We start from the raw sequence: 15,193 nt of genomic DNA, 5'->3' as shown, positions 1-15,193 counted from the left end.
ACTTGTACTGTTTCTAGGATTTAACATAAAGGAAAAAAGCAAAACAAAGAAAGAAAGGACGAAAGAAAGAATATTAAACAGAAGATCAACTCTGTAAGCGAACATCACACAGCATGTAAAGCTAAAAGATTGAAAAACCGTATACACAGAGCAAAGTAAATGCCTGTATAAACACCAAGGGTCATTACGAAACTGTGCACTTACTTGCGAGGAACTTGACTCTACATCTGTAACAAGCACTGACCAAGGCAAACCTACCAGACTTCCACACTCTACCACATATATATAATTGCTTCCAAAAACCCCATTACTGGGTGGTTGAGGAATACTTTAAGGTCACTAATTCTCTGGGTCCTGCTTTTGGATGGTAAGGTACCTCAAATTTCTTTGCATGCCCCGTAGATGTTTGTACAAAATGATATCTCACAACCAGTTATCAGAAATTACTGCTGGGATTCACACCGCAGGATGATCAATCAATACTCACACTTCTGAATGGAAAAACCCTAACTTCAACTGGCTAGACAAGCCTGGGACAACACTTGATATCTGCATTCCTTATACAGCTGGCTTGGCGTGGGGCTTTACCACAGGTCAACCACAGCTACAAAGGCCGTGAAAGGGGCTACATCTTGACAAATGAGACTTCAATTTTGGGTGGTTCGAATACTAAGGGAGACATCCTAATTATCCTAATTGGATGACAGCCCCTTTGGAGCATATGTGGTCTTATAATATGGTTTTATTATGTCATTTTGTATCATTCAACGAAAAAATAAATTATCTATGAAAAGGTATATACATACGTTTTTATAATCTAATAAAAGACAAACAAAAGTATGTATATGCTCATGAAGTAATGATTTCAGTAGTGGTCAGCCCATGAAGCCCTAGCAGGCCTATACAGAAGAAATACAGGTCAGGTGGGAGTGTTTCTAGTGTTTCATAAACTGAAATGTTAGCACCTTAAATTACTCATTGGGAGATTCCACTCTTCGCAAATTAAAGAGAAGTGCAACACAATTTTATTATTGGTCTCTCATAAAAAATTAACCGAGGGGGTACATAATTTTGGCCAAATTGTCCATAACTCTGTCCCCATTACTGTAAGAGGGGATACTCTCCTCTTTTTTGAGGATGACTCAAAGCAAGAACATCTCATTCCTTTGTTTGCTTGAAAGAAGTACTCAGTGCCATTCGCACCCATGCACTGCTCTAACATATTTTCTTATATAAACACCACCTCAAATATGGAAAGCATATACTTAGGTCAGAACTGTTATTTGCTAAACACAGTTGCTAAACTAAGTGATAACTATCATGTTACCAATACATACACATTTTTTTATTTCTGTTTAATATCCTTAATGCTATGTATAGCAAAAAAAAGACATCATTAAAAAATATACAGTATGCTTTGGCTATTTGGCTAATCTATTAGTGACTCTCCAAAGACAACAGTCTAGTAGGAGGAGTTTTGGGAAGAAATGCAAAAGCTGAAGGCAATTTATTTTTAAAGTTGCTGGTGAATAAAAGGCTGCTTGCAACTGTGCTAACAATTGGAATGAGTCTTTCAATTACAACAAATCTGTAAAAAGTAAAGAGTCTGAGAGCGCTGTAACATGGAGTGTTTGCTGGAAGGGCATTCCCAGTGAAGACGCATTCTTTCTATCCTCTCCGGGTACTTACGAGATGGCTATGGCAGTCAGAGATCCTATGGGAATATTGGCAGCAGGCCGCTGAAGATCCCCACTCATGTTGAATCCAGCCATAACACCTGACATGCAGAAGAAGAAACACCGTTATCTCTTTGATACCATTTAAACAAGAAACAAGTACATTTACTGCTGCTTAAGATTTGAACTTCTCAAGGTATCTCTCAACCCCAGCTGAGCAGAACACAGATCCTGGGGTGAATTCAGCTTTTGGAGTCTGCAAAGTTGGTGTACTGATTGGCAGTGCTCAAAAAGAAGGTTTTATTTCATGCATATACAATGGGGTGGATGTGTTCTTCACACATAGAGGTGCCAATTAGAAAAAGAGAGATTTACATCTACGTCTAAGTGTAGATTTACTACTTTTTGGATTTCACACAGATTTCCAGTAATCTGAAGAGAAAGCTGTGCCAGGGGCAGGTTTCCATGCAGACTGCGGGAAAAGTGTGTGATTTTCCAACCAGTACACAATTTCCACTGCACTGAGATGCTCATACCAGAGAACTCTTTACAAGGGGTGCAGGATTCCCTGTCCAAATGTACATTTTTTTGCTTTTTTATTTTCCATGGGTAAAGTATTTTTTCCCACGGAGAAACATCTTTCCTATACACTCCCTCCAAATATGTGAGTGCTTCATTACACTTCCCATCCTGGAACGAGGATTTACACCAGCACTGTGCTGGAATACATTCTAACCTTTCCATTCTGGGAAGATGAATGATATTAGTGTGTGAATGCTCACAAACCTAGGTGTTTGTGGATGTTCACAAACTTGCAAGACAGATCATGCCTTGGCAAACCCAAGTAATGCCTACATTCCCATCCTCTGAGGGTGCGGGGAGCTCTACACTCATAAATGTGCTTGTGCCTGCCAGGATACTCTTTTAAGAATTCCTGGCAAGCGTAAGGTAAATTGGATTGTAAGTATACACTTACAACAAAATGTATCTTCATGAATAGGCCCCATTGTGTTTAGCAAAATGTTGCTGCTGCTGGACCATGCCTTGATCTACAGGGAAGTGGAGACACTTCATTGTTGTATAAAAACTCTTAAGAAGAATCTTTCTCAACTTACTGCTGCAGAAAATAACAAGTATCCCTAGTGGTATCTTGTCCTTTGCAAACCCAGCGGCCCATTCGGAGCAGCAATAACACCAAGGTGCTAGACTGAGAAGAGGGGATTGGTTGGTGGATGTGGGAGTGCAGTTGTCCAGTGGGTTAGGTAGGAGTTTGGTTCAAGTGAACAGTGAGGCTAGATCAAGAAGGTCTGTGCCACTGGTCTGCTGTCTGGAATTGGAATATTAGTGATTGTTACTCTGAATGAAGGTGTTGGGCAACAGGTTGTGATTGGGATAAACATTTTTGACAGGGAAGGAAGGATCTGTGGAGAGTCTAGCGAGTCTGACAATGGTGCAGTGTTAAGGGTTGAGGTGGGAGAGGTTGAAGAGCAGTTAAAATGCTGGAATGACAGGATGGCAGGGGTGAATAGAAAAGGTAGATCTCCAGTGGTGGTGTGCCCCTTCACAGGGTCACATTAGAAACATCAATTATGTGTTCTATTGATGGAGTGTATTAGATCAATGGGCCACTGCATGCTGCCTATAGTTCAACAGTTTTGCCTAAGAGAACTTACAGCTTTTGGTCTTTGTTTTGTCTCTGAGAGACCACGTCAGGAATCAGAGGCAGGGTCTGTCTGACATTACAGGGAAGGATTGCACAAGCCTTGGTAGGAGTTCACAGACAACTCGAGAGAAACAATGTCAGGCTACATATCCCAAAAACACTCGCACATAACAGGAAAATTGGCTCATAGTTGCATGGAGGCAGAAAAAAACAGCCGATGGAGATTAAACTCAAATGCTAGACTGCTAACCCCTTTGTGTCCTTACTTCCCGGTTAGCATAACCACTTACAGTGAGAGCTAGGCAGCGGGAGTGTTTAGGCATGAAGTTAGCATACAGAAGATGCCAAGCCCCTTTCTGTTATGTTGTATGGCTTCCTGATTCAGCTAGTTCAGCACCAAATACTGATCCCTTCACATTTCTTGTGTTTATCCTTTTCCAGTTCCCTGGTGTTTTTGGGTTTAGGCAGAGTTCTTGTTGTTCTACTTGTTTGTTCTGATCATTCCTCCTTAATCTGGAAATAGAGTCTCGCTGGGTGTCATGGATGTCCACACCTATACACTGGTCAGCAGGGGGCTTGTTGCAGTGCAATCTGCCTATACGTTTAGTAAAAAAAAGCCCATTACTAAATTGTTAGTGTGATACCTGGCATCCTTGACGTGGTATCGCCCAAACATTTTGCCTTCACCACGCCTGTTATTCTGAATTCTTTTTTATTGGCTTTAGGACTGTGCTGTTTATTACTGTGAACCAATGTTTCTGCTCTTGCCTTCAAACATGGTAAAAATGGCCTACATCTAATTGTCCTTAGTAAATGGCACTACATGTCCCAAGGGCCTGTAAACTAAATACTACTTGTCCGGCAGCACTCATATTGCCACCCACTAAACTAGCCTTTTAAAACATGTCTTAGGCCTACCACTGCAGCCGGTAGTGTAATTTTAAACTGTCATTTTGACTTGGCAAAATAAACCCTTTGCCAGACCTAAACCTTCCTTTTTAATACTTATAAGTCATTCCTAAGAAAGGCTCTAAAGGCTCCTCGAGCAGGATGCATTGTATTTCAAAAGTAGGACATGTGTACTTAGGTCTTACATGTCCGGCTAATGAAAAACTCCTAAAGTTTTTTTCCCTGTTGTAAGGCCTATCTCTCATACTGACTAATACTGACTTCCCTTATTACATTTAATAAGTGATAACTTTGGACTGGGAGCAGATGGAGTTATGCAATTTACACTCAAATGATTGTACTTTAAAATACTCTTTAATGGTGTTGTCAGATTTTAAGTTAGAATTCTGAAAATGCCAATTCTAGAAATTGGCATTTTCTTGTCTCAACCATTTGTGCCTTCTGCTAGTGTCCTACGTCACATGACTGTGACTGGCTCTGCTGTTCGAGTTTGTGTATTGATTCCAGATGGTAGCACAGAGGGGGCTTAGGTGTGGACATAATTGGCCATCTTGGAAGGATGACTAAGGAGGGGCTGTACCAAGGCCCACTTACATTTCAAAGGGCCTTACCCTCTGCAAGTAAAAGGACCCTAAAACCAGGTCTGCCCTGCCTTTTTGTCACCACGGACAGTTTAGAGACTTGAGAGGGGAAGGAAAGAACTTTCTCGAACCTGATGTGGGGGTAGGACTGGGAGCCCCTCCACACAAAGGTTGCCACTCTTCAGAACACTCCTGGACCTGTGGAAGTTACAGAAGGAATGCCCTGTGACCACAGGACTGCTCTGCTGCATAAAGGACTGCCTTGCTGTCTGAGAAAGAAGACTCCATCCCAGGCTAACCAGAGTGACTGCAAGGGTCAGTTAGCTGACCTCGTTTGAATGCTACATGGACACAGACCTGAGTGCTTCAGAGACCTCCCTGCAACTACCCAGCTCACCTGCTGCAACTAAACATACCTGGACCTGCAACAGGACTTCTGCTGGAGTAAGTCCCTTATCCCAAGAGGTGACTTCCTCAGTCCTGGACACTTGGCTGGTATTAAAGTGTACTCCTCCTTGAGAAAAGTAGACAAATCCTGGAGTTTGGGCTCCCAAGACCATGAACGGACCTGTTTGCCCTAAGACTTTGCCATCCGCGACAACCACAAATGCAGGTGAGATCTGCTCATTGCGCCTACAGCGACTGCCAGTAACGACTGGCAACGCAAGACTTGCACTTTGCGCTACAGCATCAAAAGCCTGCGGCGACTGCCAATGCGAAGCCACAGCAATGACCGTCAGTGACACTTGATCTGCTCCTCGTGCTACAGCGACACCATACGTGATGCCCAACCTGCTCTTCACCCTCCTTGCAGCATCCTCCATTACTAATGGAACTCTTCGTGCCAGACTTTGAAGGCAACTTTTCAGCCTGAACTGTGGCTTTCCCCCAGTCTAGGATGATTAGATGACCTTAAGTGGTGTTTTATGCGGTGAGGGGCAATTTTCACCCCAAAATTTTAAAGCTGAATATCTCTGGTTCCACTGTTTGGAGTTTTGAATTTCTGGTAAAATTCTATTTATTAAAATTTACTCTTCACTTTTCTCAATTGGTTTGGGATTTTTCTTGTATTGTATTTTTACTTTATTACCATTTATGTACTGCATAAATACTTTAACCATTGCCTTTAAGTTAAGCCTGACTGCTTTATGCCAAGCTACCAGAGGTTTAAGCACAAGTTAATTTAGCGACTTTTAGTGTTTATTGCCTGAGTAGGGCTTCTACCTCCGCCAATCCAATTTCTTACATTTGATTTTGTTACTTCTCTGTATTTACTCACCTGCTATTTAGTTTATATGTAACCAAGATCCATTCTTGCTGAGCCTGCCAAACTCCTTGCTGACTCAAAGAAGCAGATGAGTGGCACCTGTGTCCCCCTTTCTATATCTTGCCCTTTTTGTCCTATTTCTCTCTGATTGATTGATATGCATGCATCCTACCCATCGAGAGAGACTGAGTGAGAGGAATGGGATTCTCAACATTATAGCCCTTCACTCAAGCTTGACAGGTCATGGGCTTGGACACTTCTGTTTTCACTTCTGACCATGTGTTCTCTAGGATGTGTTCTCTTCCTCTTCCCTGTACTACAGGCACAACCTCAGTTATAGCCCCCGCACCCCCCCCCGCTAATGATTACCAGCTGACTTGCCTATAGTGCAAGAAAATATTTTGCAGCTTTATATCTTTCAGTCATGCCAAAGCTGTGTGAGGGAAAGCAACAAAAATAAAAAAAATACACATGCAAACATCCTAGTGAGAACATCTAGTAAAATTTGCCTTAAATATTGTAGGATCCTATTGGTTAATAGATTCTATCAACATCTTTCTCATCATTAGCGGGGTTATATATTTAAACAATACATGTGGCTAAGAAACATTTTATATTACTGCACAGATAACTAACTACAATGAAAAAGAACAATGGAAAACAACAGAACAAAATGTTTTTTGTATATAATTTATCACTTTTTTTTGGTTTTACGATTTTCAATGTTTCAGTTATACAGCTTTGTAAAGATTTAATGCAAAATATCAACATCTATATATATGTCTAACAAAATACAAACCTTAAAAATTATTAATTTGTGACTCACTCACACATTTGCTATGGTATATTGTTTCTAGGAGAACAATGCACCTCATATAGATTGTTCTTTCTAAAAGGTACAGAAACATGATCTCCAATGTCTCCATATTATTTGATTGCCATTGCCTTCCACTCATCATCAATTCTAATCTAAATGTTTTGGTGCCACAACAACCTTTTGACTTCATCTGGATATTTAAATAATTATGGCAAAAGCTTAAAAAATACCATAATTCCTTTTAATAATACAACCTTCTTGAATCATGGTGTGTCTTTAAAATGTAATTCTCCTTCATTTGTTGGAGTTATTATTGCTCCTTTGTTTACATACTTCAGGAGGTACTGCCTCATTTGATGATGGCTTCCAGCTCAACTTTCATTTATTTTCTATGGTATTATTCGAATGATAAGTAATTACACTCTTTCATTTATAACAATCACATTTGCGCCCAGAACTAAAAGATTAGCTTAATGGAGTTTATACCTTTTGGTAACAGAAAGAAGTATCATACTCATTACTGTTCAGTGCTTTGCAGCACACCATACCTTGTTGAGAGAGGGGGCCCTCTAGGTATGGGGAAGGGGCCCATCCCTTGATAGGATGGCATGGGGGTTGTGCCCAGCTCCTTCCTAAGCTTCAGAGGATGCCTACCTTGTCGCTGGCAGATGAAGCTCACACCTAGGCCTGCTTTCCTTTTACCTCTCTAGTCAGGCTAGCCCCAAACCCAGTGGGAGTGGAGGAACTGACCAGAAGTGATTTAGGAGGTGTACGAAAAAGACTTGCCCTGAGCAAAAAGGTGCGCCCCACAGGTCTCTCCTCAGAACACTACTGGACCTGTGAAGAATCAGAAGCACCGCCCTGCTGTTTGAAGAACCTGAAGGAAGTCTGTACCTGCTTGCCTTAAACCCGGGACTCCAGAAGTACCTCCGTGGGTCAGCTGGCTGACTTCCTGTTTGAGTTACAGGGACACAAGAAGGTTCCAGAGGCCTCTCTCCCCGCAACTGCCAAGCTGCCCAGTTCCAACTGAACCTGCCCTGGGTCCCTGCTTATTAAGGAGATTACCCAATTGTGGGATCTGTAGCGATGCACTGATGTGACTCCCTTCTTTTCTCAAAAATTGTTCTTTTCAAGTTGCTTTGGTCTAAGACACTACCTCTACTTCAGGGGGTTTTCAGGGCACTTCTCTCTGCCCTACACTTTTCAACATTTGCATTCAACACCTAGCAGACATCACAGACTCATTCGGTTTCACCTTACTTACCTATGCGGATGATAAGCAGAGGATTATATTTCTCTCCCAACACATAGGTCATCGTGCTTCTGAGCTCAAACTCTGCCTCACTTCTGTCGCCGATTGAATGACCTTTAACTGCCTAAAGTTCAGTGCTGGAAAGACCAAAGTGATGGTGGTGGAGAATCAATATAAAAAGTGGGACACTGCCTAGTGGCCTGATTCTCTGGGCTCATGTCCCTCTCCTAAGACTCAAGTGAAAAATCTAGGTGTCTAGCTAGACCAAACCTTGCTTTTGAGCACTAAATTAAGAACCTGCCAGCCAGAGGTTTTAGGATTCAGATATGCTTGAAAATTTTTCTCTGGCTTCTTCCGCCCCTCTGCTAAGACAACTGTGGTCCAGGCTATGTTCACCTCTCACCTGGACAACAGAAATGTACTCTATTTAGGTCTCCACCAGGTGATCCCAAGATGCCTCCAGACAATCCAAAATGCTGCAGCTCTCCTCATCTCAAACATCCCCAGACATCTCCCCATCACTGCATGTCTCTGAGATGCACGCTGGTTACCAATTAGCAAACAGATCCAATTTAAGGCCACATGTTTTTCCGACAGGACTTTTTCGAATACCGGCTGTATCTATCTTCACAATCTGATCATTCCTTGTATTTCTTCTCGAACCATTTGCTCATCTGACACTCTGCTGACCAAGGTCTCTCGAATAAAAAAAATCTGACAGGGAAGGTGCTCTTTTTTGCTGTTGCAGACAGCCCGAATCGCAAAATTTGGCCATTTGCGATGGCAAAAAAGCTTTTCCTGATACAACCCACCCAAACTGTGAATCGCAGTTTGGGTGTAGATATTGCTATTTGGAAGGGCCTCTTTAGGGCACCCCTTCCAAGTAACGATTTCCAGTGTTATGCATCAAGGTTTTGCAATCGAAATGTGGTTGCCAAACCATGATAATTTACCACCAACTTGTGGTGGTAATGCATTCGCAAATTGGAAGGGGACCCCATGAGACCCCTTCCGCTTTGTGAATGTTGAAAAATATTTTTTTAGGAGTAGGGAGTGGCCCCTCGGACCACTGTCTGCTCTTAAAAAATGAAAACAAAACTGTTCATTTTCTATTGTTGAAATGCATCTGGTTTTCCCTTAAGGAAAATGGGCTGCATTTCAACAAAAAAAAACTTTAGTCAAAGGCAATGATAGATCTGGTGTTCTGCTGATCTCAGCAGGGCACCATCCCTGTGGCGGCAGGCATTCATAATGGGCCGAAAACTGCAACCTACCTCATTAGTATTCATGAGGTAGGTCGATTTGCGACCCACTAGGAATTGCAAGAAGTTTCATACATAAGTAACAGTGATTTCCAAATAGCAATACAGATAAAATCGCTATTTGAAAATACATCGCTATTCCTACTCTATGTACATCTGGCCCTTAGCCCCCAAACTTTGGAATAGCCTGCCTCTACATCTTTGGAGGAGTCCTTCAAAAGTAATCTTCAGAAAGCACCTTAAAACCAGGCTTTTCTAACCACCACTCTTTTACCTGATGTGTACTTCTCTAGATGGGATCCTAGCACTAGGACACTTTGTTTGAAGCAGCCATGTGCTCTACAAGTCTGATTAAATTGAAATACAAATTGTAAGAATACTGATCATGCTACTATGGTTAGAAAGTATGTCATACTTAAATGCAAAAGCTGACCTCAAGAAGATAATCCCTCTGCTGGGACACCATATCCTAAATCTGAATCCTACCTGCGACAGCACTGACATCACTTGGATTTGTATGAAAACAGTCATTCTTTTCACCAGTCTGCTGGCTTATACAACTGTTGGTTTTGAAGCTGCATCAAAGCAAGCTGTAACATTTTCAAAGCCTGAGCGAATTAAAAGCTTTTTCAAAGAACTTTGCAGGTGTTGAATAAATGGGTAAAACCTCAGCATTATTAATTGTTTCCATAGAGCTGAAACCTGCCATTAGGGAATGACGTTGGACGATAATCTTTATCTAAAGGCTTTGGATGCAAACAGATCTGCAGCTGAAAGCAGGATGCATGTTTACACAAAGCAAACTTTAGGGAAGTTACGCGTGCAACTTGCCAAATTAAGTTATAAGAGTAACATGTATGCTACAAGAACTTTTTATATCATTTCTCAATAAGGTTAACAAAGATTAGATGCTTAACTTATGGATTATGACTACATATCAATGTGATTTTGTTTTATTTCACTTGTATCTCTACAAATTAAAGTTAACAAGAACAGGTGGCTGCAGCCACCATGCCTTTCTGGTGTTTTATTTCAGGAAAGCATACACTAGAAAACTAGCTACTTGCAGGGCCGGACGGGTAACCCAAAGCAGCCTTGGCAATTTTGTAGGACCAGCCAACCCCCCCCCCCCCCCCACGCCTCCCAGGGCTGGGGAAGGGGGTGCAAGTGTAAAGCACTGCTGCTTTTGTTACTGAGGGCGATATTTATGCAATGCTGCAAAACCGGCCCCAAGGAGCAAAAAATCGTCCCCCCACTGCTGCAAAACTGTCCCCCACCATTTCAGCCAAATCGTCCGATGTCTGCTTCGGCCAGTCTGGCCCTGTCCAAGGGTCATAAGGCTGACCTCCTGTTAAAGCTACAGGGACACAGCACAGCAAGCTCCAAGAGCACTTTTCCTGCAACTACCTGGCTGACCAGTGGAAAATGGACCTGCACTGCACCCTGCTGTTTGGCCACTGACTGATACCCTGTGAGTCTCTAAGTGCCTCCCCTGTAGCCCTAGGAGGCTTAAAAATATACTCCTGTGGTGGACTGGGACTTAAAGGACTAAAGACAGAAGGTAAAAACTTTGACCAGGCAGAACCTGGTTGGTGTATCCAATGTGGTCAGTGTCATATTGTGTCTAGGTTCTCGCAAATGCAACACCTGAGTATAATTGGCACTTTATGCTTCTTTGCGCTATTTCGACTTAAAACGTTAAACGTTCATATCTATGGTTCTCTTTATTGGATTTTTGACATTTTTGTAGCATTTTGTTTGTTAGATTTACTTTTCTAATTTGGGTTGGGATTTTTATTGTTTTGCATTCCGACTTTATTACTGTTTTGGTACTGCATAAATACTTTACACATTGCCCTAAGTTAAGCCTTGTCTGATCAGTGCAATAACTACCAGCGAGGTTGAGCTCAGGTTAATTTAGTGACTTTAAGGGGTCACCCTGACTAGCTTTGTGATTATTCGGTGAGGTGGGTAGACACCAGCCTCAACTAAAAAAAGCAACTTCTTACACTACTGAAATAGCATCACACATCTGAAATAACCCATGCGCATCATTGTCTTTAGTACTTAAAATGAGTAGGTGCTGTTAGGTATTGATTACCGGCATTTTTTAATTTGAGCGTGACAGTCACAGCACCGGTACAATATTTTGATTGGGAGAGTACCGGCACAGCTCAGTAGCAAAAGGGTACTTTATGATAGTGAGGCTCTGTCCTTTTATTTCCATTCAAAGCAAGGATGTGGCCTTACGGCCAGGGATGCCACCTTTGGAACTGGGGAACCAGTGTCAAGTCCTAGTGTCAGACCAACAACCTGTGTTTCTGGGTGCATCACTTAATCTCTCTGTGCCCAAAAAATGAATGCGACCTTGTGTAAAATAACTAGTGCTCATGTAAAGTGCTCCAATGCCCATGTTACGAAGCAAAAAGTGGTGCTATGATGACATCAGGGGATGGTTCTTAAAAATAATTATTCTCATGGCATTGTGGAATGTGAAAAGTATGCAAGGCGATGCAACTGTCAACTAATCAGAGAGCGAATGTCCTGCATAAGCATGCTTTGCTATGCAGTCAGAGGAGGACGTGTAGTGAGCAATCCGCCAATTGCGACAGGAGTTCACTGTTATCACACACACCAGGGGTCTGGGTGCGGCCAAGGTTTTAAATAAGAGGACGGCTTACTGCTTTTGGCCGAGCCCACAGAATAACTTGTGTGTCTGTGGTGTGTTGCGTGCTGCACTTATTAGTGTCTCTAGCCTAGCCCCATGGCAAATCTACACTGGTGATGAGGGGTCTGAGCTTGTGTGCATGTCAGCACTACTCACCTCTCCCCCACCCCGTGATGGTGAGCATATACTAATAATCCATCGTACTTTGTTGGCCAAGGAAGCCAGTTGTCTCTGCTGTGGTTCCCACATCACCTGAAGAAGTACTCCATCATCCAGTAGTCCCACCCACTGCAAGTGAGAACGGGGGTTTTAACAGTCAGTGCTTAATTTGTACAAACGTAAGTGCCATTGCCCTCTTTAGGAGGCCACAGCAGCTTGCACCACCCACTGCCAGTGTCTGCACTACCAAGGACAGTACCTTTGTGTAACTGTGACAATTCAGACTATTTGAGGCTTGCAAAACTATTAGAATGGCTTGTTCAGCAGCTGTTAGTTGTTTTCATTGTATATTGAGTTAATAAATAACTGTTGTTCTGCTCATCTCTAAATAACACAAAAAGCGCCACCATGTAGCACTATAAGTGCTGGTGCTGACAATTAAGTGCAGGCACTGAGCACCAGAAACCACTGGCTCAAATTAAGCACTGAACATACTGCACCATAGTGCAGCATCAACAGGTGTGAGAGACCCCCACAGCAATGCAGTACCATGGAAGGCTGGGAAGAGGAGCTCAGCACACACCCAGCACCTGATGGGGAGACCCTGGATCCGAGCACATAAACAACGGCATACAATCCCAGCATCTCTGAACTCTGCCCCTGACTGTGGCTTCCCTGTATTCCCACTCAGTATAAGCAACTGCCTTCATGAATGCACAGCAATGGGCCTGCGTGACAGCTGGTAACACAATTGAATTTTTCAAGAGACATTCTGCCCGCCCAATGCTTCTGCCATCCCCCACACCCAGAAAGTAGGATAGGAGCTACTATAAGGAGTTACTGTTCAAGCAGGGAGGGTGACCATTACCCAGGCCCAGTAGTGATCAGGGCCGGACTGGGAACTGACACCGGCCCTGGCAAACTGCTCGGCTGGCCCCCCTGGGGAGCTGAGGGGGTCCGGCCGAGCAGTTTGAAAGTGCCGGTTTCGGACGATTTTGCAAACGGGAGGGCCGATATTGCAGGCCCCTGGTAACAAAAACAGCCACCAGGGGCCCAAAACCGGCTGCCACCATGGCGGACCACCGGGGAAACGCCCGGTGCCCGCAACAGCCAGGCCAGCCCTGGCTACTTGGGCTGATACTATCAACAATAGCCCTCAAACTATTTTTGCAGCTGCTGTGAATTTGCTTAAAACTGTGAGATCCAGTTAGAAAGCAGCATCAAACCAAATTTTTGGTTTCACTCTTTTGCGGTCTGTCATTTAAGACAGTTTTAAGTATCTCGTCAAACTACTGTCTTTTCAAAAAATGTTTTCATATATAATAGACATTAAAAACTGTGCTAGAATAACAGAAATTTGAGGTGAGCAGCTATTGGGGGTCTATTTGGGAACACATCTAAATTCATTGATTTCTTTTTAAAGCAGTACGTTTGTGAACTTCCGTCTTTTATTAAAGACACTGGGGACTTTCTCACTAAGATCTATGACATACAATGGAAAGATAATTATGTGCTGATGACCTTAGATGTTAACACGCTATATACTAGCATCAGGCATAAAGATGGACTCAATGCTTTGAAACATTATTTGGGCAAGAGACCTATTGACTTGTACAAACATACTGCTATGCTGCTTGAAATGTCTGAATGGTGTTTAGAAAATAACATTTTTAATTTTGATAAGCTGTTCTATAAACAACTCCGCGGCACAGCCATGGGTACCTGCTTTGCCCCCAGCTATGCAAATCTGCATATGGGCTGGTGGGAGGAGCAGGTAATCATGAATACATACAAGGAGGTCATGACAGAAAATGTGCTCATCTATGCTAGATACATAGATGTCCTATTTATTTTGTGGCAATGCACTGAAGAATCAGCTCTTACCTTTTCCAAAGATATTAATTAAAACTGTTTGAACCTAACCTTCACCTGTAATACCAGCACCTCTAGCACCAATTTCCTAGATCTTGAGGTCTATATTGAAGACAGTAAAATCCAATCTAGAACTTACAGAAAGTCCACATCAGGCAACTCGAATTTTGCACTTCAGTAGTTTTCATCCCACCAAACTGAAGGAAAGTATTCCCTACGCAGAATGCCTTCGAATGAAGCGCAATTGCAGTACAGAAAATAGCTTGACTAATGCAACTAATAATCTTTTTGAAAGGCTTAAATCCCGAGGCTCTAGTGCTAGTACTCTAGGTAAAGCAAACGCCAAAGCTAAAAATACCACAAGGGAGGAATTATTGTTCCCCAAATCAAAAAGGAACAATATGACTGACACAAAAAAAGAAAAAAGAAAACCTATGAGTCAGGGACTCCGAGACTTATAACAGGTTTCAACACCTACCATGCCACTTTGCGTAAAATGCTATAAAAACAATGGCAGATTGTGCGCAGTGACCCTGTTCTCGGACAAAAAGTACCTAGAGTACCTTCCATTCCCTTCAGGCGAGCTGAATCTAAGCGCCAAGAGCTTGTGTGTAATGCCCCTAGTATCAGCAAAGGCGCAGACTGGCTTAAAACAAATAAAGGCTTTATTAAATGCGCCAAATGCAAAGCCTGTCGGGATGGTACTAACACTAAAGAAATCAGCACCCCACTGAGACATTCTCCCTTTGGTATAAGGGGGACTTTACGTGCAAGAGTGATTTTGCCGTTTATATGCTGCAATGCACCTGTAAGAAACGCTATGTAGGGAGCACCATCCACCCGGTACATGTCCGTATATTGCAACATCTGAGGGCCATCAGTAATCATGACCCGAATTACCCAGTAGCCAGACATATTAACCAACACCATGGAGGGAATGCTAGTTATCTTTCCTATTTTGTGATAGACACTGTTCCTAAGAATCCTAGAGGGGGGAACACGCAACTAGCACTCCGAAGACTTGAATCCAAATACATCATCCTCTTCAACACAAAAATCCCCCATGG

The 15,193-nt window shown here is 42.7% G+C and overlaps 1 protein-coding gene across 2 annotated transcripts in view; it reads right to left on the bottom strand.

The window, feature by feature from the left end:
• Window positions 1-15,193, bottom strand: part of SLC12A8 (solute carrier family 12 member 8) — a 454,444-nt gene that overhangs the window by 82,948 nt on the left and 356,303 nt on the right. For both annotated transcript variants that reach the window (XM_085647509.1, XM_085647510.1), the window contains one exon: window positions 1,690-1,777. In XM_085647509.1, coding sequence (XP_085503635.1) covers window positions 1,690-1,777 — 88 coding nt within the window. The remainder of the gene's footprint in view (window positions 1-1,689; window positions 1,778-15,193) is intronic.

This window comes from Triturus cristatus, chromosome 3_2, assembly GCF_964204655.1.
Source record: "Triturus cristatus chromosome 3_2, aTriCri1.1, whole genome shotgun sequence".
NCBI lineage: Eukaryota > Metazoa > Chordata > Amphibia > Caudata > Salamandridae > Triturus > Triturus cristatus.
The sequence above is the reverse complement of the archived record's forward strand: the minus strand, read 5'-3'. Positions and strand labels throughout refer to the sequence as shown.